Genomic DNA, 26971 nt, shown 5'->3' on the forward strand with positions numbered 1-26971 from the left:
GACAGCAACAACACATGCCAAAGCCGGGAGATAGATGAGTACTTGGGCCAGCACGCGTTCACAGATTTTAAGAGGTGCCCAACTATATGCATATCTCCCTGTATGCACACAAATCTGTAAGTCAAAAAAAGAGACAGGGCATGGGCGGGACATGGGCATTTCGGGTCTGTAACGATAACAGTACCTTTATCTGCTGAAAAAAATGTTGCAATAAAGCTAATCTAATAAGTTTAGTTAAGAACTCAATAAGAACCCTGCAGCCTGAAGGACATTGGTCTAATGTGTCTCAGACAATGTGATAGCAGTTTCTTGTGTTATATTTGACTATCGTGATACTATGTCCAGATCACTAAGAGGAATGGTTTAGTGGGTAGAACCAGGGTATCTAAAATAGTAATAAACTGCCCCTGAGTATGATTCAGTCTCAAGGCTATGCGTGTTTTATGTTTGCTGATGATTTGAAAGTAGACACTTATTTGGACTTTAAACAACTGGAGGAGATGGAAATTTTAAATTTATACTTGCATAAAATTTTGAAATAACATAAGAAGTTTCCATACTGGGTCAGACCAAGGGTCCATTGAATCTTTAGAAGTAAATAGGTGATAATAGTCTTTCAGTTATTGATAGTTTGACACTTGGTCTCAGTTTTCTTTGACAACAGTGAAAGAAGTTACAGTGAATGTTTCTAGTCTAAAATCAGTTCAGTCAGTTTTAGACCAATGTCCATTTATATTAGTAAACAATATGAATGTAGTTTAATAGGTCAGTTTCTGAGGGGTGTTTGCCAACCTAGTGGAAAAGTGTAACCGAGATCAATCTTGAAGGATACTAGCTTATCAATAACAGACTTGGCTAATTATTGCCCTGTTTCAAATTTTCCATCTGTGGCTAAGATACTTGAAAAGGTTTGTTTTGTCTCAGTTCAAGGATTTCTTAAATGAATATACAATTTTAGATCAAAACCAGTATGGATTTCGTAAGCAACATAATATGGCACTTTTGATGCTTCTTTGATGAATAGACTATGTAGTTTGGAGCGCAGCCAGCCTGGTATCCTAGTTCAAATAGACTTTTTGGCAGCTTTTGATAATGTGCATCATGGCATTATTTTTTTTTTTATTTTTTTTTTTTTAATTCTTTATTTATGACTTTTCTAATACAATTTGTATCATAAAGTGAACAGGAAACATGTTGCATACTTTAGGAAACAACAATATTAAGTAAAGCTTTCTAATACAATAGAATATTTTACCTAAGTAGCAACCAATTCTCAAATAATAAACCAGTAAGAGACAAACTTTAAAGGAGATTATAGGAAATTAATATTAAATCAAGGCATTTACCTGAAATTAAAAAGCAGAATAATTACTTTATTCCCCTGAAAATACGGTATGCTCTGGGGAGCTATGAGTATCTATATAGAGCTTTAATTGCTCTGGGGAAAAAATTATAAACGTATCTGCATCCTTTTTGATAACGCACTTACACGGGTATCTAAGGACAAAAGTTGCACCAAGAGAAATCACATTTTGTCTCATGCTCAGAAAGCCTTTCCGTCTTTCCTGAGTTATTTTAGAAACATCAGGGAACATACGAACCTTACTACCATGGAACAGCGTGTTTAAATTTTTGAAATACACTACCATAAGCCTACTAACATCTTGTTCAACTATTAGTGATACATGCAATGTGGAATAATCAATTATCTCAATAGCCGAAGATTCTAAAAAGTTTGTCAAATTTTGAAAATCCATAGCAGGAACTGCCTGTTCGTTTGAACGATTCTGACCCAAAAGAAAATAAACTTTATTTATCAATGGAAATTGCGATTCAGGCAGTAAAAGAACTTCGGCAAAATATCTTTTTAGTGTTGTAATAGGCATCTCTCCCATTATTCTAGGAAACTTGATTAGCCTTAGATTCAAACGGCGGTTCCAGTTTTCCAATAATTCAAGTCTTCTAGAAAGAGCAGCTCTGTCTTGTAAAGTAGCCAAATTAAAATCTTTAAGGTGATTTATTTCAGATTCGACCTTCACAACTGATGTTTGGAGTTGGGAAAGAGTATCATTCTGAGCTTGAATTTTATTATTGACTTGGGAGGCAAAAGAGTCTAATTTTAGGTTGCAATCTCGAACAGCAAGCGTTAGCCCCGCAGAGAGTTCCCATAGAGATTCAAGGGTGACAACCGCAGGCCTTACCAGAGGTTCAGGATGTTCACCCGATGTCGAGAGGGGCACTTCAGTGGAGTCTGATGGAATTACGGGTTCAGCGAGGTTCGGTAGCCCTTCCCGCGGTGAATCCTCTCCACTGCCTTCTTCCTCTAAGCCACCCGTCGCTTCTCCCAGCAACCCCGTCGCTGTGACCTCATCGGTCCGCGCTGGTTGCTGTGCTTCCGGGGCCGAGGCTCCTCTGGCTGCCGGCGGGCGTACTTCGGGGGGGCTGAGGGAAACCTCCGTCCCTGGTGAGAGCGCCTCTCCTCCCGGCGCTTTCGCAATGGGATTCACCCCCTCGAGATGTACTGCTCCCTGGGCAAGGAACGATGTTATTAAAGCCTGCTCCGATAGCTGGGTAGGTATAGAGGGGAACACCCTCACCCTGCCTTTTCTCTTCGGCGGCATTTGTTTAATTTTCGAGTAAAGCTGGAGCGGCTCTGTTCCGTGCACCCTTCAGGACGCCATCTTGCCTCATGGCATTATTTTAAATCTTCTACAATCTTCTGGGGTTTCAGGATCTGTTTGGTATTGGTTTTGCTCCTTTCTGGAGAATAGAAGGCAGCTTAACAGAGTAATAGAGTTCTTGGCATAGCTTAAATTTAGGAGTGCCACAAGACTCAGCACTTTCCCTCTTTATTATTTAGCCTTTATCTTTGTCCTTTGGGACTTCTTCAACAGAGGCTAGGTATATGTTATTTAATCTATGCTGACAACATTCAGCTATTCTTTCTTGTAAAGTTAATGGTGAATTTCCAGAAAAGTTCATCCAGGAATCACTCCTTTTAATAAAAAAAATGGTTATTATAGAGCTATTTGTTAATGAATGTAAACAAGACGAAGGTCACTATGCGTAGATAAGCACTTGGTGGAGGAGCTATCCCAGCAACAGTTTTGGCTGGATGGTTTTCCTAGTTTGCTCAGAAATAGTTTATTGATTTTCCTAGACGCAATTGACTTAGAAGCCACACATTTGACATTGCTAAGTGGCTTTCTATAAGTTGAAAATGGTAAGGCCACTAGACAATTTTCTACCCTTTCAACTATTTTGTTCAATGGTAAAAGCTTTTATTTTAAGTCATATAGATTATTCCAGCTCATTGTATATTGGACTGCCAGAAAAATTGGTACATGTCTTGTTCCTTATTCAGAATTCTGTTGCACTCATATTTGCCACTGTGTCAAATAGAGAGCACATTACCACAGTGTTGGTCCTAGGGGAATTCTGTGCTCCAGCAGAATTCCCGCTAAATTCCACTCCTGTGCAGCTGCGGAGATTATCCGCAGAATTTGACAGGCCTCAGCATGCTGAGAGCGGAGACCGTTCCACGAGCAGCAAAGATGGAACAGACTGTGATGTGCTGCGAGTGGATTATACTTTAAAATTGTCGGCTCAGTGTGCTGCAGCAGCCAAGAAAGCAAACAGAATTGTTAGGAAGGGAGTGGTTAATAAAACAGAAAATGTCATAATGCCTCTGTATCTCTCCATGGTGAGACCGCACCTTGAATACTGAGTACAATTCTGGTCACCACATCTCAAAAAAGATATAGTTGCAATGGAGAAGGCACAGAGAAGGGCAACCAAAATGATAAAGGGGATGGAACAACTTATCTATGAGGAAAGGCTGCAGAAGTTAGGGCTGTTCAGCTTGGAGAAGAGACGGCTGAGGGGGGATATGATAGAGGTCTTTAAAATCATGAGAGGTCTTGAATGAGTAGATGTGAATCGGTTATTTACACTTTCGGATAATATAAGGACTAGGGTCACTCCATGAAGTTAGCAAGTAGCACATTTAAGACTAATCGGACAACATTCTTTTTCACTCAACGCAGAATTAAGCTCTAGAATCTGTTGCCAGAGGATGTGGTTAGTGCAGTTGGTGTAGCTGGGTTCAAAAAGGTTTGGATAAGCTCTTGGGTGAGAAGTCCTTTAACTGCTATTAATCAAGTTGACTTAGGAAATGGCCTCTGCTATTACTAGCATCAGTAGCATGGGATCTTCTTGGTGTTTGGGTGCTTGCCAGGTTCTTGTGGCCTGTTTTGGCTTCTGTTAGAAACAGGATGCTGGGCTTGATGGACCTTTGGTCTGACCCAGCATGGCAATTTCTTATGTTTTTATGTGTAAGAGATTGGGAGCTGGTGTGTGTGAGAAAGGGATTGTGTGTATGTGAGGGTGCTTGCTTTGTGAGAGAGGGAGTGTGTGTGACAGTGTGTGTGTATGTATAAGAGAGCCTGTTTGAAGGGATGTGTATATGTGTGGGAGCCTGTGTGAAGGGATGAATGTGAGGGAGAGGGAAAGAAGGAGCCAGTGTTCATGGGTATGTGAGAGACATAGGTAGACTGTATGAAGGTGTATGCATGAGAGAGAGAGTCTGTGTGGGTGTGTGTGCAAGAGAGAGAGGGAGCTTGTATAAGTGCGTGTGCATGCAAGGGAGAGAGACAAGCCTGTATAAGGGAGAGAGACAAGCCTGTATGGGGGAGGGTGTGCGAGACAGAGGGGGAATCTGTATGAGAAGGTATGTAAATGCACTAGAAAAAGGAAGCCTTATGTATTTATGTGTGAGAGAGAGAGGGACAGAGGGAGCCTATGTGAGGGGCAGTATTGAGAGAGAGGGGTCAAACTCTTGGAGTTGAAATAGAGTAGAAGGAGTTGAGTCTAGAGAGGGAGGGAAGACAGAGTGGCAAGTTTAGGAGTTGGGGCGTGAGAGGGCAAAGTGAAAGGAGACTGGTCAGGGGGAATAGGGAGAGAGGGGTGTATGAGACACTCTCACAGTGAACTTCTAGGGAAATTCTGCTCAAAATATTTAAAACTTTACATCTTTAAATATTTTTCTCCAAGGACAAGCAGGATGGTAGTCCTCACACATGGGTGACATCATCGGATGGAGCCCTGCACGGAAATCTTTTGTCAAAGTTTCTAGAAACTTTGACAGGCATACTGAGCATGCCCAGCATGCCGTTAACCATGCGTCCACACGGGGTCCCTCTTCAGTCTTATAAAATAGAGTTTGCAAAAAGTAAAATTACAAAATAGAGAAACCCAACTTCGTGGGGTGGCGGGTGGGTTTCGTGAAGACTAGCATCCTGCTGTTCTTGGAGAGCACTCGTTACAGGTAAGGAACTGTGCTTTCTCCAAGGACAAGCAGGAATGGTAATCCTCACACATGGGTGATTAAGTAGCTCCAGTCCACTCCGAGCCTGCACAGCCAGAATAGGTGCCAACATAAACAACAACTAGAAGTGCAGCAACACAGGAGCAGGCCTGCACCCAAGGACAGGGCCCAAGGATGGAAGGTTGGGTTTTTAGGGCTGAAAGAGATTACGATGGATGAACTGTCCAAAATGACTGTCCTGCCTGCCATCCTTATCCAGGCAGTAATGCGAGGCAAAAGTGTGGAGGGAACTCTAGGTTGCTGCTCTGCAGATCTCTTGAATAGGAACCACACACAAGTGAACCACAGAGACTGACATGGCCTGGATGGAGTGAGCTTTGATGAGACCATCAAGCTGTAAACCTGCCTGCATGTGGCAGAAGGTGATGCAATCTGCTAGCCAATGGGATAGTGTCTGCTTCGAGACAGCAACTCCTAATCTGTTCTTGTCAAAAGATATGAATAGCTGAGTAGAGACGTGGTGGGGCGCTGTCCGTTCCAAGTAAAAAACTAGCACCCTTTTGCAATCCAAAGTGTGTAGAGCACATTCACTGTAGTGAGCATGAGGTCTTGGGAAAAACAAAGGCAGCACGATGGATTGGTTGAGATGGAATTCTGAAAGCACCTTGGAAAGGAACTTGGGGTGTGTCCAGAGGACCACCCTGTCATGACAAAACTTCATATAAGGCAGATATGACACCAGCACTTGCAGCTCCCCTTCTCTGCGAGCCAATGTGACCGCAACCAAGAAAATCACTTTCCATGAAAGGTACTAGAGATCACAAGAATGCAACGGCTCATATGGCGGTTTTATGAGTTGCGAGAGGACTACATTGAGGTCACAGGAAACTGCTGGGGGGGGGGGAGTGGGAGGCTTCAGTTGAAGCGAGCCCTTTATGAACCAGCTCACGAGCGGATGGAAAGAAATTGCAGAACCATTCAAAGCCCGATGGTATCCACCCATGGCACTGAGATGAACCCTCACTGACGTGGGCTACAGATCCGTCTCAGAGAGGGATCTCAGGTAGTAGAAAAGTGCCAAAGGGGAGCAAGAGAAGGTCCAAACTACAACAGGAAGAGAACAGTTTCCACTTCAGATTATAGGATTTTCTGGTGGAAGGTTTCCTGGACTCCAGAAGGACATGAGATTCCCCCTCTGATAAGACAAAGGCCTCTACCAACACTCGGTCAACATCCAAGATGTTAGGGCCAGGGTCCACATGTTGGGGTGACGGAGTCTGCCATGGTCCTGGGTGATGAGGTCCAGAACCATTCCCAGATGGATCGGAGGGTGCGTTAGGTCCTGAAGGATCGGGAACCAGACCTAATGGGGCCAATAGGGAGCGATCGGGATCATGGAGCTTCGATCCTGCTGCAGCTTCTGGAGTGTCTTGGATATGAGCAGAAGAGGCAGGTAGGCATACAGCAAGCCCACTATCCAGTGGATCGAGAAAGCATCTGCTATTGATCCATTGCCCCTCTTGCCATGGGAGCAAAACCGGTGTACTTTCCTGTTTTCCTCGGAGGCAAACATGTCTATGTCCAGGATCCCCCAATAGCGGACTATGTGGTTCACTGTTTCTTAATTGAGGGGACCATTTGTGGGGTCTGAATGTCTGACTTGAGGCATTGGCCAGGGTGTTGTCCACTCCCAGAAGGTATACCACCCAGAGAGTGATACCGTTCTCAATGGCCCATGTGCAAACTTGGACTGCCTCCTGGCAGAGGGAAATGATCCAGTTCCTCACTGCTTGTTCAGGTACCACCATGGCCACTTGATTGTCGGTCTGAACCAGAACCACCTTTTTCACGAGAAGCTATCGGAACACCCGCATAGCAGACTGCTCGCAGCTCCAAGAGGTTGATCTGGAGCCAAGTCGCCTGAATCGACCAGAACCCTTGGGTGCAGTAACCCAGAACCTGTGCTCCCCATCCTGTCTGAGAGGTATAGGTGGTGAGCATGGCCTGGGGCTGAGCATTCCAAAACGGGCAACCCACTCCAGGTTTGAGGGTATTGTCCACCACAGAAGGGTTTGCCGCAATGTTTCCGTGACTAATGATGTGAGTGTGCAGGTCCTGCAATGCCTGACACCACTGAAAGTGCAGCATCCACTGCACATGGTGCATGTGTAGCCGAGTAAACGGGGTGACTTGCATGGTCACTGCCATATGGCCTAGTAGGTGGAGAAACTGACGAGCAGAGATGTGTGAGCAGCCAGAGACATGTCATGCAAGAGCTGCTAAGGTCTCTGCCCTGAACCGAGGTAGTTGGCCCTCTCTTGGACATCGATCTGTGAAAAGTTGGAGACGACCTCCAACCAGGGGGCTAAGGTCCCGCGGGGAAGGATGGCTCCTTGGAGAACACCTGTTACAGGTAAGCAACTCTGCTTTCTGTATTACATTTTAAATTAATTACTTACTGTCATGTATATTGCGTTATTTTGACCTATATAAAGTATACAGAATTTTGCAGAATTTTGTTTTTGTGTGCAGAATTTTAATTTTTTTTGCACAGAATATTTCCAGGAGTACAGTGTTAAGAGACCTTAATTGGCTGCCAGTTAAATGGAGATGCAAATTTAGACTCTTGGTCATCAATTTTAAATGACCTGTCTCTGAACATTAATGTGTCTAACGTGATAGTATTGCTTGGTAGAACCCATCTAGATTATGTTCAGCAGAAACCCATCTTCTGCAGATACCCCCGGTTTGTAATTACAGGTTAGAACAGACTCAAACAAAACATTTTCATAGCTGTTACACATCGGACCATGCTATCTGTAAAGTTTTTAGAAAACACATCAAATCTATGTATTTTAAAGAGGCTTATGTGTGAGGTGACACTCTATTTATTTTAATTGTTTCACTGTTTTAATTGTATAATGTTCTTATTTGTTTTTAGAATTGTATTTGTTATGCTATATATATATTATGATTTATGACTGGTAATTGTGTAATCTAAAATGATCATTTTTGGAAGCTATGGAATATAAAATATTTTAATTAAATAAGCTATAAATAAAGCCCATGATACTAATACTAGTAATAAGGAGTGGCTATTCCCAAAGACAATTTGATTAATAGCAGTTTATGGAGTGCTCCTCCAGGAACCTGTCCAAAACATTTTTTAAACCCATCTATAATACCTGTCTTAACCACATCCTCTGGCAATGAATTCCAGAAGTTAATTGTGCATTTAGAGAGAGAGATTTTTTTCAATTTGTTTTAAATGAGCTACTTGTTAGCTTCATGGAATGCCCTATAGTCTCTGTTTTATTCAGCAATCCTTTCCTAATAATTCCTAACATTCTATTTGCTTTTTTGACTACTGAAGCACACTGACTCAACAATTTCAATGTATTGTCCACTATGACACCCAGATCTTTTTCTTGTATGATATCTCCTAATATGGAACTTAACATTGTGTAAATACAATGTGGATTACTTTACTTCATGTGCTTCACTTTGCACTTGTCCACATTACATTTCATTTGCCATTAGCATGTCCGGTCTTCCAGTCTCATATGGTTGTCCTGCAATTTATCACGATACGCTTGTGATTTAATAACTAAATAATTTTGTGTCATCTGGAAATTGGATCACCTCACTCGTCGTTCCCCTTTCCAGATCATTTATAAATATATTAAAAAGCACTGGTCCCAGCACAGAACTCTGAGGCACTCCACTGTTTGTTTCTCCACTGAGAAAACTGAACATTTAATCCTACTCTCTTTTTCTGATCTTATAACCAGTTTGCAAACCACAAAAGGACATTGCCTCCTATCCCATTATTTTTACGTTTTCTTATGAGTCTTTCATTAGGGACTTTGTCAAACGCCATCTGAAAATCCAAATATATTAAATCTACTGGCTCACATTTATCCACATGTTTATTAACCTCTTCAAAAAAAGAAGCTGATTCATGAGAGAAGACTTCCCTTGGGTAAATCCATGCTGGGTGATTCCCATTAAACCATGTTTGTCTGTATGTTCTGTGATTTTGTTCTTTAGAATAATTTCTAAGATTTTCCATGACACTGAAGTCATGCCCACTAGTTTCTTGGATCACTGCTGGAGCCCATTTTAAATATCGGGGTTACATGGACAATGGATGATTTTAATGATAGGTACAATGGATGATTTTAATGATAGGTACAACGGACAATTTTAATAATAGTTTACAAATTGCTAGTAATAGATCTGAAATGTCATTTTTTAAAATTCTTTCAGAACCCTGGGGTGTACAGCATATTGTTTGAGTGATTTTCTACTCTTCAGTTTGTCAGTCTGACCTGCTACCTCTTCCAGGTTCACCATGATTTCGTTTAGTTAATCTGAATCATCACCCTTGAAAACCATTTCTGGAACAATTATTTCCCCAACATCTTCACTAGTAAACACCGAAGCAAAGAATTTTTAGTTTTTCCACGATTACTTTATTTTTCCTAAGTTGCCCCTTTAAATCCTTGATCATCTAACAGCCCAGTCGACTCTTGCGGGCTTCCTGCTTTGGATACATTTTTTAAATTTTTGTGAGATTTTTGCCTCTATGGCCATCTTCTTTTCAAATTCTCTCTTAGCTTCCTCTCAGTTTTTTACATTTAACTTGCCAATGCTTATGCTTTTGCCTATTTTCTTCAGATGGATCTTTCCAATTTTTGATGGAAATTCTTTTGGCTAAAATAGCATCTCACCTCACCTTTTAATCATGCTGGTAGTCTTTTGGCCTTTCTTCCACCTTTTTAAAATGTGGAATACATCTGGTCTGTGCTTCTAAAATGTTGCTTATAAACAATGCCCATGCTTGTTATGCACTCTTAGGGGTGAATTTTAAAAGCCCGATGTGTGCCAAAACCAGGAGATATGCGAGTATGTCCGGCCGGTGTGCGGCACTGATTTTAAAAAGTGCCCGAGTATGCACATATCTCCCGGTAAACGCACAAATAGGAAATTGCAAAAAAGGGGCGTGGGTATACTCTGGGCAGGACATGGAGTATCCAGGACTTTATCAAGAAACGTGCATGTAAGTATTTACGCACTTAAGCACATGCCGGGGTCCCCTGCCGCGTAAATCTACTACTGCTCTGAATGGCGTGTAAGTAATAAAATACATTCTAGGGTTCTCAGCGGTATTTTAAGGGTTGGTGCTAAAAGGGAAAAAAGGGAGGCTATTTAGGGGGTTTATGAAGTCCTTTCCCTTCCCTGGGCAAACTGGATCGAACTGTGGAAACTGGTAATTTTGTTGGTTTGCCTGCCAACTAAAATGCCCCCACTTATGTGGTAGAGGTGGCATTTTGGTTCACATGCACACGTACAGCTTTTTTTTTTTTTTACCGTGCATGCATATACGCACATATGTTATAATATGGCTGCATCCTTTGGCATGAGCCAGCATGTGCGCCCGCACCCTGGCATCAGTTACCATCTTAATCTTTGTAACTGGATGTTTCAGTTTTTTCTGTTTACTTCATTTTATCAAAGTCTCCTTTTTGAAAATTTAGTGCTAGAACTGGAGATGTACTTATTCTCCCCCTTCCAGTCATTGTCAAATTTGATCATGTTATGACCATTTATTGCCAAGTGGCCCCACCACTGTTATCTCTCACACCAAATTTTTGGTTATTGGAGCACAAATTAAAAATGAATCCAGAAAAGTCTGAATCTGTGTGGGTCATTTGACATATGTATATAATTAATTGTGCACCTAAAATGGCAGGTATAAGTATATCTTTAAAGAATGTGGTTAAAACCTTGGAAATTCAGTTGGATTCAGAATTAACTATTGTCTCAGCAGGTGTCAACTTTAGTCCAGACTTCATTCTATTCCTTTTGTGAAATCCGTAAGGTGCAACCTTTTTGTAAAGAAACGTGATTTTTGAACGTTCACGCCCTGATTGTGAATAGGCTGGATTATTGGAATGTAATCTTGCAAGGCCTTCCTATTGTTTTATTAAAAAGACTTCAGTTGTTCCCAGAACAACTGCAAAATTTATTGCTGGACTGAAAAGGTTTGATCACGTGACAAAAGATCTATTTTAAGGTCTGGTGTTTAGTTTTTTAATGTCTTTTCAAAGGTCTTCTAAGGTATCTGGCAAATCTAACAACTCCATATAAACCATCAAGAAATCTTTGTTCTTCCCAGATGGAGTTGTTGAGAGTTCTATCCCCTCAGGAAATTGGGTTGGAATGTATCAGAAAAGCAACATTTACTTATAATTGGATCCATGTTATAGAATACATTGACTGTTGAGTTAAGGGCTGAGAGAGATTATTCAAAGTTAAGGAAGACAATTAAAAATTAGCTTTTTAAGCAATCTTTTAAAGAATTAATTGGGATTTTATAATGTTGTGCTGTCTTAATTTAACATAATTTTGTTTTACTGTGTTTAATTTTTATGCTGCGGTTTGGGATTTAGTTATGCTCTGTATTTATTATTTAAAGATTATTTTGTTGTACATATTTTAAACTGTTGTACATTGCTTTGAAAAAGGTGAAAAGTAATATAATAAATTTAATAAACTAAAACTTTTTAAAATGAGAAGCTCTCAGATTAGGTGGCCTGGTAAAGATCCAGACCTCCCACTTTTGCAGTATGGGTGAATTAGTTTCAGCTCAGTCCACATATATGGTGATAGTTACCTCACAGTGCAGTTGGTATAAATGAAACTCACTGCTCACAAGCAGCAGAACAGAAAATAAAATGTATTTCTGCATATGGTAAACATTCTACTTCAGTTTTTAAACAATTCACAGAATAGTGTGTACTACAGCAATAAAATGGAGAAATGAATTCTGTTTTGACTTGACCTAGTTAGAGAATATTTCTTTAGTATTAACAATGTTCACGGATTCCTGGCTTATGAATTTATACAGGAAAAAAAAAAACACATGTTGGTAACATACATAAAAGTCTGAATTAGCTCACATTTGGAGCTTGTGGGTAGCATGTCTTCAACCTTAGTTGAAGCCATGGCATTTGGGTTACTGCTCAGAAATGCCAAACTTGGACTTAATTGAACCATTTTGTGCTTATGAGCTTAAAAGTATTCTATTCCATCTAGTAATCTCTGCTTAGAAATGGGTATACTCATATTTATGTTGTAGTTAAGGAAATTACTACAAGTATTTTGAGACAGAAATTTTAGTTTTTAGAGAGAGCATACCATCCTAATTCCTCTTTTCAAAATCAATCAATTATTAAAAGCATAAATTTTACAGCTGCATGTAATGTTTTATAGCTTATCAAAGACCGAGGACCCCTAAGCCATCTCAGTAGAACACATTTTTTATGTTAGCAATGGTTGTCTAACTTGGATAAGGAATCTACCGTACATGTTCTGCTAGTCAGCAATATATTATTGACATATCTTTGTACCATAAAAAATTAACATCTTAAAATGTATTTTCTTTTAGAGAACTAGAGGTCAAAAGCGAAAAAGAAGTTTTGTACCTGAAGAAGAGAAGCCTGAGGTTGGAATATGACTTTTTGTTTCAGAAAAATTTAACTTCAGCTATAAATATTGTCATGAACTCCATAATCAGAAACTGTTTGCTCTTTTCCCCCTTATCTTCCTTTCTCTTGTGATAGGAGCGAGTTCCCAGAGAAAGGAGACAAAGGCAACCAATATTATTACAAAAGAAACCTAAGTCAGAGGATTTGAGAACTGAATGTGCTACATGCAAGGGGACTGGAGACAATGAAAATCTAGTCAGGTAAATCAGATGCTGTGACCTTTTCCACAGGGGATTAAAGTTCCATCTTCATTCCTTTCCCATCATGGCTTTAATGAAGAAAATCTCAAACAGGCTGCTTTTTAAAAGAAAATCTGACTTAGGAGGAAACGATACTGCAGAAACACAGATTTGATTCATTTATTGTCCTGCCATACACGTTTTACACTGTGGATTTAGATGTAAATAAGCAGTCTAATCTGTTTTTCTCACACTAAAGAATGTATTCTGTCTTGAGGGTGAATTGGCAATGTTTTATAACAGGTCACGAAGATACACTGGCAATTTGATTAGGGTACTCAATGTTAAATAGTTAATTGAGTCTATAAAACAAATCAATACACTTTGCTAGTAGAAGTATTAGTTGAAGTATAGGTTTGTGTTGAGACTATAACAAAAAAGCACTTTTTATCATTTATGCTATAATAATATTACCATTCAATATATTCTGTCTTTTTAGCATTGCAGATGTTGGCATTTTGATAAAAGAAAAAAGAAAAGATATAAAGCTAGATCACAAAAGATAGGTGAATACACAATGAAAGAGGGTCACTGGAAAGGGGAGGGAGACAGCAATATCCTGCCTGACTTGTCTGTTTCTTGGGAGTCCTGGCCCAATCACCTTGTTTGTTGGCCATCAGATAACACCCGTGATGCAGTAGATTGTTTTCCACATTTCATTGGTAGCTGAAAAGTGTTTCTGTAAATTGTGATTAGTCTACCAGCTGCACCCTTCACTCACTTTCTAATTTTAAAATAGTAATAAACACCTTGGTGATTAGTCAACTAGATTGCTGCAACTCTCCTGTTCAGGCTACCAAAGAAAGTTTATAAGTTTCAAGTAGTTTTAAATGCAACTACAAGAGCAATTTAAGGTTTTCCCCTTAGGGAATGGGTTTCTTCCCTTATGGCTGAGCTTCCAGTTGTGATTCAGGTCAGGCTTAAGATTTTAGCTTTCACCTTCAAAGTCTATAGATAGTACCCTATAGATTTGACTAAATTGGTATGAGCTCACTAGAGTTTTGAGATCAAGTGAAGAAGCTTCAAGCATTCTTGCAGTGTGTGAGCTGTGCTTGGCTAGGTCAAGGACTATAGCTTTTTATGCATCAGCCTCATGGCTATGGACCTCAATGCCATTAAAGGTGAGGCACATTGCTGATTACCCAAAGTTCAGGAAACTCCTGAAAACCTGGTTGTTGTCTCTAGTAGGAGCCTTATAGGGGTTTGAAGTGAGGAAGTGAGTATGATCATTCCATATAGGCCTAATTGACAGTTCCATAGGTGCAGTGGCTGCTCAAGCACTGCAATATTGAGTGAACTCCTTCACTGTATCCAGGGAGGGATAATTGGTGTTTAGCACCCCAAATTTTAGAAAGTAGGCTTCCATGAGTGTAAGTTTTATTTTGGAGTCAGGGCTGCAAGCTGAGCATGGTCTTATGGGATGCAGTTAGTGACAGTGATTGCACTTTGTATACCAGTGGAGTATGGAATTGGGTATTTAAGGATGATGGCTTATATTTCTCAAACTTGGCATGGTTTTGTACATTAGCCCTTTTTGGGATTATTTTTTCAGAAATATGAAGCAAGGAGAGTGGCACTAAATATCAATCATAGAAAATTTAATCCACCTCAAAATTTAAATTTTTTTTAAAGAATATGACATGCAGAGTACTTCAGAGGAAAAGACCTCAGAGCTTAACTATCAGAGTATCAAAACTTGTTAGTGGATCCTTCTCTCAATCATAGGTCAGAAACCTCCATTTTAATTCAATTTGATTCAATTTTTAAATTACAGTGACCAGTGACTGTGATAATGGGACAATTTTTTTTTTTTTTTTACTTTTGCAGAAATGTTAAATGATAAAGTAGACTCAGTGAAGGGCTCCAAATAACACTAATTATTTCAAAAAGTTCTGATTTGGCCAATGTTTTGCTAACACCCTGATATTTTTTTAAAAGCCATTTTTATTCATTCAGCTTTTAAATAGAGCGGAAGGTCTACCACATAGGGCAGTGGTTTTCAACCAGGGATATGTAAAAACCTGTTATGTGGTACACAGGCAGAACACCATTGCTGCAGGGAGTATAAATTGCAGGAGACAATTACCTGCTACTGCCTCAGAAAAAAGCCATCCTCATTTTCTCTCCATTGTCCACACCAGTCTGCACTCTCTCCCATTTGTCACCTGCATAGTCTCCCAGTCTTCAGGTAGCTGAGGCATATGCATAATTGCTACAACTAGCATGAAAGGAACTGGATAGGCAGCTGCCACTGAACTAAAGCAGCAGTAGCAGGTACTACAGGAAACTATAAAAGCACTGTGCTTCCTGTCACCACATTTGCTGCCTCCTTCTCCTATTTAATGATATTCCTGATTAGAAATGAAGTCAACTCCAGGGTTGAAAGAAGAGAAAAACGGCTGTAGGAACTGGAAGTGCAACACTTTCACATTCCCCCAAAGAGCCTATTGCCTTTCCTGAGTCCTGCTACTCCTATGGTTTTGGTGGTTGCTATGGTTCTGCTTACGAGTTGCCATGGGGGGGGGGGGGGTGGAGAGAAAGATTAGGAAAATATAGTACTGAGGTGGGAAGAATCTAAGAAGGGAGAAGGGGGCTGTAAGTTCAGGAGTACAAATAGGATTGATAAGGGGTATGACAGAGAGAGAGAAAAGACATAGGAAGATGGGGAAAGGCAGACAAGAAGTGAAAGGTTGGGAAGTAGTAGGAACCAAATGAAGTGCATATATGCATATATTTGTGTGTTGGAAGGGGGGAGAGTGAGATGGATAGCAAAAGAAAGGCAGGGCTGAAAGCCAGTAGATTAAGGGCTTAGAAGGGAGTGAATGTGGAAAGAAAGGAAATGGAAGCATGGGAAACAGATGGAAGAGAGGAGAGCTAAAAGGTGCTGGTAATGAAATGAGAATTGGAAAAGAAAAATGACTTAAGATATCCTGAGACACAGGTGAAGGGAGAGAAAGATAAACAGAGGAGGAAAAATAATAAAAGATAGAATTAGGAAATATTAGAAAACTGCCAAGATGAAAGCAGAGAAGAGAGGAGAAAATTAAAAAACAAAAAAAAGCCCTCTTAAACAGCCAAGATAAAGAGTCTCTTTTTTAATATCCAGTTTAGTTTGTGGAATATAACTCATGAAATATTAAATTATTTGATATTCTCTGTCCAATTTATATTTTGAATTCCTTATGTGTTTTAGCAAATATCAAATAGCTGTTAGGCATCTATATTAGAATACTAGTTTCATATTATATGCTTATTCCACCATTGGACAGTGGCATAGTTGTAACTGATCTAATCATTTACCAGTTGCATCAAAATTCCAATATACAGTCTATAAATAGCTTTTATAAAATCAAAAACAAAAAATGTTAATATTTTCTATATGTAAGTAAAAGGTTATCTTTCAGATAGTTCAGTCATGCCACTAGTCACCCGAAATTGTTATCCAGTGTACTATTGTTGCAACAGTAGCCAGATGGAATTAGAACCATTATAGTTCAGAAAAAATGTCCAACATTGCGATGTTTCAACAGTGTTATGCCTGCATCAGGGGCTGTTTCTGGGTGTTCAAATGTTTCTTCCAGACTAGCCTCTCATTTCTAAAAATGGCGGTCACATATGTCCTTCGAGTTTGTCAATTTAAATTTATTGGGACCAATCAGAACACTCAAACATAAATCATATCATTATTATATTGCTTCTCCTAGGGCACGCAGGATGGTAGTCCTCACACATGGGTGACATCGGATGGAGCCCGACACAGAAAACTTATGTCAAAGTTTCTAGAACTTTGGCACACTAGGCATGCCCTATATCATGCATCCACATGGAGTCGCTCTTCAGTCTTTTTTTCTACGGAGCTTTTGTATCACGATTTCTGAGCTTGTTTCTTTTGATTTTCAAAAGTATCTGGAAAGCTTTCCACCGATATTTTCTGGGGTTTTTCTTGCATCCAGATCCTTCTCTGTTCCCCTGTATCCTAGTCGGGTTATTCGGCGGTTTGGTAAGTTTCTTTTGGATCCATCTCCTGTGGCAGCAGTGCCTCGGTGCCCACCGGCATCAACTGCATGCTGACTGCATTGTCATTTTTTGCTTCTTCAGTTCATCTCGTCATGGCCTTGACAGATTTTCGTCTGTACCTTCCATACCCGAGACCATGTCCATCACGGGCCCGCACGATGTGAACATCCTTTGCCTGGGGGCATCACACGATGTCCGGGACTGCCGCCTGTGTGACCAAATGACCCCGAAGGTATGTCATGCTCACCTCGACAAGATGGAGAAGCTCTTCGGGTCGAGAAAGTCCGAGGCATAGGTGGTATCGACGCCGAAGGACCGAGGAGCCACACCAATGGACACCGAACCATCAACATCAGCGGGGCCATCTGCTCCATCAACTCCTCCGGTGGATAGGGGGCACCAGAGACTGCCTCTGTTGGTCTCTTCCAGAACGAGGACATTGGGTTTGTCATCTTTGACCTTGGCACCAGGGAAAGACTGGGATCAGCACCGAGGGAAACCAAGGAAACATTGGCACTGGTCACCATTAATGCACAGTGCTGGGGTCGACGCTTGCTGTGATGCGTCCAAAGTGATGCTCCATTGATGCCGGGGATCCGTAACGGTCTCCACTGGTCCTGGTGTCAGTCGCTGATCTACCTTGGGTCTCCGAGGAAGACCTGGCCACCCCTCCTGCCTTCCAGTCCATTTTGGCATCAGAAACTTTTGAGGAGGAGCTGGAGTACAGGCTCCAGCTGGCGGGTGATTGGGTGCTGCGGGACATCGAGCCTGTGGCACCGACGGCACTGGTTCCTGCACTTTCCCTATGGTAACCTCTGCTGGAGCATCTCAATATGCTTATTGGGGTATTACCGACTCAGCTGGTGCCAGTTCCTGGGGGGCAGTCGATGCCTGGCGGGGCACCAAAGCTCCCTCAGTCCAAATTAGTGGTCATTGCCGGTTTCTCAGAGGAGGAAGCTCCAGCGAGGCTGGTGCTGTCACTGCTGCCTGCAGCCCTCTGTCTGGCTTTGCCGTGGCCAGCAACAGTGCCACTGATGCCTATACTCCTGGACGAAGGCTGAGCACCCAGGGCCCCTTCCCTGTGGATTATAGTGAGGATGAGGCCCCTTATTACCCCTGAGAGGAGGACACTGCAGAATCCTCCTCAGAGGACTCTGAGGGTTTCCCCTCAGAACCATCTTTTTCAGAGGAACAAAGGAGGTCTCTGCCTGAGGACCAGACCATCACAGATTTTATTTATTTATATAAAAACGTTTATATATTGTTGTTCCGTGTACTATCACAACAGTTTACTTTAAAAAGAAATAAAAATACAATACAATAGAAAACAATAAGATGAAATTATAATTACAGACTAAAAATATCATTAAAAGTATCAAATTAATAGTGGAAAACATAGTAAAAAATTAATTTAAAATAAATGAAGATAAAAGCAAAATAAAATAAAGCAAATAAAAATCTGCCTCCTTTTACAAAACTTGTCAGGTATATCATTAAAAACACCTTCAAATCTCGAATACTTAGCAACAAATTTAACGAGTGAACAGATTGGTCATATCAATCGCAACCTTCAAAAGCCTTTTTAAAAAGCCTTGTTTTAAGATGTGTTTTAAAAGATTTAAAATCAGCCTTCAGTCTCAAGTTAAGTGGCAAAGAGTTCCAAACCTTTGGCCCTGCATTTGAAATAGCTCTATCTCTTACCTCACTTAAATGGGCTGATCGAATGGCGGGACAGGCAGAAGGCCTTTATTGGCTGATCTGAGATTTCCTGGTAGGGTACAGAAATGTAGGGCAGCATTCAGCCATTCAGATTTTATGAGGGCGTTGGCGGAGGTCATTCTATTTCAGTTGATGACTGAGAAGGATGCCAGGCACAAAATGCTGGAAATCCTCCAGTTTGTGGAGGCTCCTAAAGAGATCGTGGCGGTCCAGGTACACAAAGTCTTTAAGGAGTTGCTGTTGAGATTTCGGAGCACACTCTCATAGTTCCTCCTGTGAACAGGAAGAGCGGCGGGGTTTACCTCATCCAACAGGCCACCGGATTCGAAAAGCGTCAGCTGGCACACCAATCGGTAGTGGTTGAATCCGCTCTCAAGAAGGCCAAGCGCTCTTGGACCAATGCCTCAGCCCCCCCCCCCCCCCCACACACACACACCGTGGAAAGATCACAGGGCGCTGGACGCTTTTGGGAGGAAGGTGTTTTAGGGGGCAATGCTCATTGCCAGTAGTGCCTCCTACCAGCTCTATATGAGCCAATACTCTTGCAATGTCTGGAAGTAGATGCAAGAGGTGGCTGAGTGGCTGCCTCAACAGCAGCAAGACACCTTTCTGTCACTGGTACATCGGGGACTGGAGTGTGGAAAACGTGAGGTGTGTTCCACCTACATGTTTTCAAGACAGCAATGAGAGTCTCTGCAGTGGGAATCGACGCCCGCAGAATGGCATGGCTGTGGTCCTCAGATCTCTGACCACAGGTACAGGAATGCCTCGCTGACCTGCAATGCACAGGAGAGAATCTCTTTGGAGATAAGGTGAGGGAATGCGGTGGCCCAGTTATGGGACTACCAGGCGACCCTCCAGCAGCTCTTCACCAGCACTTCGGACCCACCTTCCTCAGCCAGGAGGTCTATGAGGTAGGGTCAGAGGAGGTCTTTCTACCGCCAGAGGAAATACTATTCTCTGGCCCCTTGCTCCCTTTCACAGAAGGTGAGCTCCCATGGCCATCCCAGGCAGCAGAAAGCTCCCAAGCCCCAACCGGCACCCCAGCCAAATCTCGGGATGGGGTTTTGACTGGATCTTAGGTAGCCATAGATGCTGGATCCTCTTCCCTCCCCTCCCCCTCCCCTGGTCGGGGGCAGACTACGGTTCTGTGGCCCAGTGTAAACTTGGACCAGTGGGTTCTGTCCATCATCCATCAAGGGTATCGATTGAACCTATTGGGCGTCCCGCCAAATTCTCTTTCTTGCCTGTTTTGGTGCTTTTTAGTGCACCAGGAGGTACTGTTAAGGGAGCTCTCTGCCCTCTTAATGGCTAGAGCAGTTGAGCCTGACCCATCAAGGCAAAAGGGGTAGAGATTCTATTCTCAGTACATCCTGATTCCAAAGAAAACGGGGGAAGTCCATCCCATCCTAGACCTAAAGGTCTTGAACAAATTTCTAAAAAAAATAAAACAGAAAGAAAGAAAAGTTCAAGATGGTTTCACTGGGCACCCTGATTCCCTTACTGCAAAAACGGGACTGGCTATGCTCCCTCGATTTAAAGGACAAGTACACTCACATCGATATCTTCCCACGTCACAGGAAGTAGCTCAGATTTGTAATGGGAAAACAGCACTTCCAGTACAGTGTCTTGTCGTTCGAGCTAGAATTTGCCTCATGTGTCTTTACAAAGAGCCTGGCACTGGTGGAGGCGCACCTCCGCAGGCTGAGAGTGCATGGTTTCCCCTATCTGTATGATTGGCTAGTCAAAAACACCTCTCAAGCAGGGACAGAACAGTCCCTGCACTTGACCTTCGAGGTGTTGGAGTCACTAGGGTTCGTTATCAAATACCCAAAGTCCCATCTCAGCCCATCACCTCAATTGGACTTCATAGGAGCCCTATTAGACACGGCTCAGGCGAATGCCTTTCTGCCACGCTCCAGGGTGGTCACATAGGCGTCCATAGTTGATTCAAAAGAGCCAGCAGGTATCAGCGAGTTACATGTTGAGGCTGTAGGACTACATGATTGCAACTGGCCATGTTACGTCCTTGGCACGCTTACATATGCACAGGGCCCAATGGAACTTGAGGTCACAGTGGCACCAGGCCAACCAGGATCTCCAGGCTCGCATCCACATCACTCCATCTCTCTGGGACTCTTTGTCCTGATGTCGGGTTCTCTCGAATTTGGAGCAGGGAGTATCTTTCAAAACTACCCCTACCCAAATTGTCCTTATCAGGGATGTGTCCACCCTTAGGTGTGGTGCTCATGTAGATGGGCTCTGCACCCAAGGCATGTGGTCTGCCCAGGAAGCGTAATGCCAAATCAACTTCCTGGAGTTTCAGATGATCAGGTACACTCTATGGACTTTCAGAGATCGGCTATCCAACAAAATTGTCCTGATTCAAACAGACAACCAAGTAGCAATCTGGTATGTCATCAAGCAGGGAGGCTCAGGGTCCTACCTCCTGTGTCAGAAAGCGGCCTAGATCTGGTCATGGGCTCGGTCCCACAAGATGGTGCTCTGGACCATGTACATGGCTGGAATGGAGAATGTGATAGCGGACAATCTGAGTCGAGCCTTCAGACCTCACAAGTAGACCTCGCAAGTGGTCCCTGGACCAGGGGGGGGAAAATTGGATATTCTGCCTCTGGGGAAACCCAGACACTTTACTTGTTTGCATCCCCCTGCAACAGGAAGGTGACTGAGTTCTCCTCCCTATATAGGTCTGGTGGTAAACCAGCCTTGGACACCTTTGCCCACCATTAGGCCAAGATTCTTATGTACGCATATCCTCTGATTCCGGTAGTGATGAAAACTCTCCTGAAGCTTTGAGAGGACCCAGGTAAGCAACTCTGCTATAGACACACACACACACACACCAAATGTATATATTTATATATTATGGGGTAGATTTTATAAAAGTACGCCCGTGCGTAATTTTGTTCGCGCACCAGGCGCAAACAAAAGTAAGCCGGATTTTAATAGATACGCGCGCAACTTTTATTCTCACAGGACAAGCAGGATGGTTGTCCTCACAAATGGGTGACATCGAGGATGGAGCCCCAACCATGGAAAATTTCTGTCAAAGTTTCAGGAACTTTGACTGGCCCCTACTGGGCAAGCCCAGCACGGCACCAACCCTGCAGCCAGCAGGGGTCTGTCTCCCTTCAGTCTTCTTTTTTCCGCGCAGCAGTAGCCACGCGGTACAAGAGCTCTTAACCACGTTCCTGACAGGAATTTCGAATAATTAATTCTGAAGAAAAATTTGCCCCTCAGGGGTTTCCCTTCGACAAATTTTTCGGTCCGCGGAACTTCGGTAAGTTTTTGCCGTCGTTTGGTCGACTTCCGTCGAGTTTGGCCCTTGAGGCCCGTTGGCATTCGACAGTCCAGCGGCTAAATTTTTGGCCTTTCGCCATGACGTCGGGGTTCCGTCGGTGTCCGGACTGTACCCGAACTATGTCAATCACAGACCCTCATGGAGTCTGTGTTTTGTGTTTAGGGAGTGAGCATGATGTTCTGACTTGCACCAAATGTGCCCTAATGACACCAAAGGGTCGCAAAGCCAGAATGGAGAAGATGGGGCTCCTCTTCCAAGCTCGTACCCCAACGCCATCGATTGCATCGACGTCATCTGAACCAGCACCGTCGAGGTCTCATCATCATCGACAACCCTTCGGTGACCGTCCGCCATCGATGACTTCGCGGCCATCGACTCCCGTTCCTTCCCCTGATGATCGAGGGGATCGGAAAGAAAAACATCGCCATCGACGTCATAAGTCTCGGCCTGTCGAGGAATCGACGTCATCGACCTCAGCACCGACCGAGCCACCGCCAAAAAAGTCTCGATCAGAAGTGGCACCATCCACTACTGTTTCGCAGGCACCGAGGCAACCCTCACCCCCTCGGGGTTTGGGAGCCGCGATCCCACCGGTGACGGTGGACCCTCCGGCTCAGCCTCAGCCTCCCTCTCCCGTCGAGCCGGGTCTTGTTACCCCTGGTTTCCGGGCAGAACTGGACCGGCTGGTCCAGGAGGCCATCGACAAGGCGATGCTACGGTTCCAGACTCCTCCGGCACCGACTCCGACACCGAGAGTGGAACCGGTCACCGAGCCGATTGCAGCAGCACTGGCACCGCTGCTACACCGGATGGAGGCGCTCATGACAGCCCTTCCACTGGTGATACCTGAGTCACCGACACCGGTAAGACCGCTGTCACCGACAGGTTTATCATCAGGTGGAGAAACACCGTATCGAATTCCCCCTTCGGGAATTGTTCAATCGATGCCAGGTCGTCCCTCGCCACCGATTTCTTCTTCGGGGGCGATACGCACCTCTGCTCCACCGAGGTTTCCGATGCCGACACCGATTCCATCGAAACCGAAACCGGTTCCCTCGATGCCTACACCGGCACCGATACCGGCACCGATTCCATCGAGGATTTTCTCGATGCCCCCGGTGATTCCAACCGATATTTTGGAACCTCAACCTGGGCCTTCAGGTGTTCAGCCCCCTCGAGGTCCTGCAGGTCATCATCCAGATCCCTATGATACTTGGGGTGATGATACCTCTACTGACACCGATGATTTGCCTTCACCGCCCTCTCCTGTGGAGAGTAGAAAGCGTTCTCCCCCCGAGGACCTCTCTTTCATAAATTTTGTGAAGGAAATGTCAGAGTTGGTTCCATTCCAACTTCAATCTGAACAAAATGACAGGCACCAGATGATGGAATTGCTCCAATTTTTGGATGCCCCGAAAATCATCACTTCTATTCCCATTCATCAGGTTTTTCTAGACCTTCTTAAAAAGAATTGGGAATCACCCGGATCTGTTTCCCCGGTCAACAAAAAAGCTGACTCTACATATCTTGTACAGTCAGCACCTGGTTTTCAAAAACCTCAGTTAGACCATCATTGTGTAGTCTTAGAATCAGCTCAAAAGAAAGCTAAGCGACTAAAGCCACACTCTTCCATACCTCCTACTAAGGAAAACAAATTCCTAGATAGTATAGGTAGGAAGGTATATCATGGAGCTATGCTGATTTCCAGAATAGCTTCTTATCAACTTTATATGACTCAATATAATAGGGTCATCCTGAAACAGATGCAGGAATACACTGATGCCTTGCCTGAACAGTTCCAGCCACAGCTTCAATCCCTTCTAAATAAAGGGTTTGAAGCTGGGAAGCATGAAATACGAACAGCCTATGACATCTTTGATGCTTCCACTAGAATTTCTGCCACGGCCATCTCTGCCAGACGTTGGGCTTGGCTTAAATCATCTGACCTTCGTCCAGAAGTTCAGGACAGGCTCTCTGATTTACCCTGCCTAGGGGATAATTTGTTTGGTGAGCAAATTCAACAAATTGTTGCTGAATTGAAGGATCATCATGAGACACTTAAACAGCTCTCATCCATTCCTCCTGACTTGCCTTCTAAACAGCCCTTTAGAAAGGACTCCAAGAAGTCTTTCTTTAGGCCACGAAAGTATTATCCCCCATCAACCAAGCCTAGGCCTGCACGGTCTTACCATAAGACTCAGCCTCGCCAGACTCGTAAACAAAAGCCTGCAGCAGCTCCACAACCGGGCCCTGCGGCGGGTTTTTGACTTTCACTTAGAGAGCAGTTGCCAAACCCCTCTTCCAGCTATACCGGTGGGAGGACGGCTGTGCCACTTCCTAGAAAAGTGGCATCAAATCACCACAGATCAATGGGTGATAGCAATCATTGCACAGGGTTACCACCTCAACTTCCTATCCCTTCCTGCCGACTCCCCACCTTTGCAGGTGTGGAGACTCACCGATCACTCTGTTCTTTTAGAGCAGGAAGTTTCTCTTCTCCTACAGTCAAACGCTATAGAACCCGTTCCTCCCTTACAACAAGGACTCGGGTTCTATTCCAGGTACTTCCTGATACCAAAAAAGTCAGGAGGACTTCGTCCAATCCTAGACCTATGGGCCCTCAACAAGTACCTTTCCAAGGAGAAGTTCAAGATGGTAACCCTGGGCTCGCTGCTCCCTCTACTGCAAAGAGGGGATTGGCTATGCTCTCTAGACCTGAAAGACGCATATACACACATTGTGATCACAGAATCTCATCGCAAATACCTGCGTTTTCTAGTAGGCCGAAACCACTACCAATACCGAGTACTACCTTTCGGCCTGGCGTCCGCACCACGAGTCTTTACCAAATGCCTCGTGGTGGTAGCAGCATTCCTCAGGAAGGAAGGTGTCCACTTCTACCCCTACCTGGACGATTGGTTAATCAGGGCCCCAACCCAGCAAATAGCTCGGTCCTCCCTGACCCTAACAATTCATACTTTGCTCTCTCTAGGATTTCTTGTCAATTACGAGAAATCCTACTTGGTCCCATCTCAGACCTTATCTTTCATTGGGGCAGACTTGGACACCTTACAAACAAAAGCCTTCCTCCCTCATCAACGGGCCAAGACTCTGGTGTCCCTAGCTCACCAGCTGCGGTCTCAACACACAGCCACGGCTCGCCAATTCCTCATTCTACTAGGACATATGGCCTCCTCAGTTCAAGTAACTCCCATGGCCCATCTGGCCATGAGAGTCACACAATGGACTCTACGACTACAATGGACTCAAGCTCTTCAGCCTCTGTCCTCCATTGTTACAATCACCGACGCACTCCGTCTGTCTCTTGCCTGGTGGACAAATCAATGCAACCTCCTACAGGGCTTGTCCTTTCTTCCACCAGATCCCCAGATAATCCTCACCACCGACGCTTCCAACATCGGGTGGGGAGCCCATCTACACAATCTGCAAACTTAAGGATACTGGTCACTAGAGGAAGCCAAACACCAGATAAATTTCCTGGAGCTGCGAGCAATCCGCTATGCTCTCAGGACCTTTCAAGATTGCCTATCGAACCACGCAATCTTAATTCAAACAGACAACCAGGTGGCCATGTGGTACATAAACAAGCAGGGAGGCACAGGCTCCTTCCTTCTGTGTCAGGAAGCTGCGCAGATTTGGGCGGAAGCCCTCTCCCGCTCCATGTACCTCAGAGCCACCTACCTCCCGGGAGTGGACAATGTATTGGCAGACCAGCTGAGCCGTGTCTTCCAACCACACGAGTGGTCCCTCAATCCCTTCATAGCGACCTCTCTATTTCACAAGTGGGGTTATCCCTACATAGACCTCTTTGCGTCCCCTCAGAACCACAAAGTGGACAATTTCTGCTCTCTCATTCGGAGCCAGCACTCTCGGCCGAGGGATGCGTTCTCCCTCACGTGGACAACCGGTCTGCTTTATGCATTCCCTCCACTTCCTCTTCTGTCGAAGACTCTCGTGAAGCTGCGTCAGGACAGAGGAACTATGATCCTGATAGCACCGCACTGGCCATGCCAAGTGTGGTTTCCCATACTACAGGATCTCTCCATCCGCAGACACATTCCTCTGGGAACGGACCCGCATCTGCTCACTCAAAACGACGGATGCCTCCTCCATCCCAACCTCCGAGCCTTGTCACTGACGGCATGGATGTTGAAAGGTTAGTCCTTCAGCCATTTAACCTTTCGGATTCAGTTTCTCGTGTCCTGATCGCTTCACGAAAGCCTTCCACAAGAAAATCTTACTCATACAAATGGAAACGGTACACATCATGGTGCACTTCTCAGTCCCTTGATCCCCTTTCCTGTCCAATGTCTAAATTCTTGGACTATTTATGGCATCTATCAGAATCAGGTCTAAAAACCTCTTCTATTAGAATGCATGTTAGTGCCGTAGCCGCCTTCCATAAAGGTATCGGGGGGTGCCCCTATCTCAGTACAACCCCTGGTAACCCGTTTTCTTAAAGGCTTGCTCCATTTGAAGCCACCTTTACGCCCTCCGGCCCCATCTTGGGACCTTAACCTGGTTCTTGGTCGCCTTATGAAACCACCTTTCGAACCTCTACACTCCTGTGACCTAAAATATCTCACATGGAAAGTGTTATTCCTTTTGGCTATCACTTCAGCTCGCAGGGTTAGTGAATTACAGGCCCTAGTTACCTATCCGCCTTACACTAAACTCCTGCAGGACCGGGCGGTACTCCGCACTCACCCTAAATTTTTACCTAAGGTAGTTTCGGAGTTTCATATCAATCAATCCATCATACTACCTATCTTCT

The 26971-nt window shown here is 43.7% G+C and overlaps 1 protein-coding gene across 9 annotated transcripts in view; it reads left to right on the plus strand.

Moving 5' to 3' along the window:
- The window catches only part of PHF14 (PHD finger protein 14), a 1104121-nt gene that overhangs the window by 581650 nt on the left and 495500 nt on the right, over positions 1–26971 (plus strand). For all 9 annotated transcript variants that reach the window (XM_029588971.1, XM_029588965.1, XM_029588970.1 and 6 more), the window contains 2 exons: positions 12780–12836; positions 12955–13079. In XM_029588971.1, the coding sequence (XP_029444831.1) occupies positions 12780–12836; positions 12955–13079 (182 nt within the window). The remainder of the gene's footprint in view (positions 1–12779; positions 12837–12954; positions 13080–26971) is intronic.

This window comes from Rhinatrema bivittatum, chromosome 2, assembly GCF_901001135.1.
Source record: "Rhinatrema bivittatum chromosome 2, aRhiBiv1.1, whole genome shotgun sequence".
Taxonomy (NCBI): domain Eukaryota; kingdom Metazoa; phylum Chordata; class Amphibia; order Gymnophiona; family Rhinatrematidae; genus Rhinatrema; species Rhinatrema bivittatum.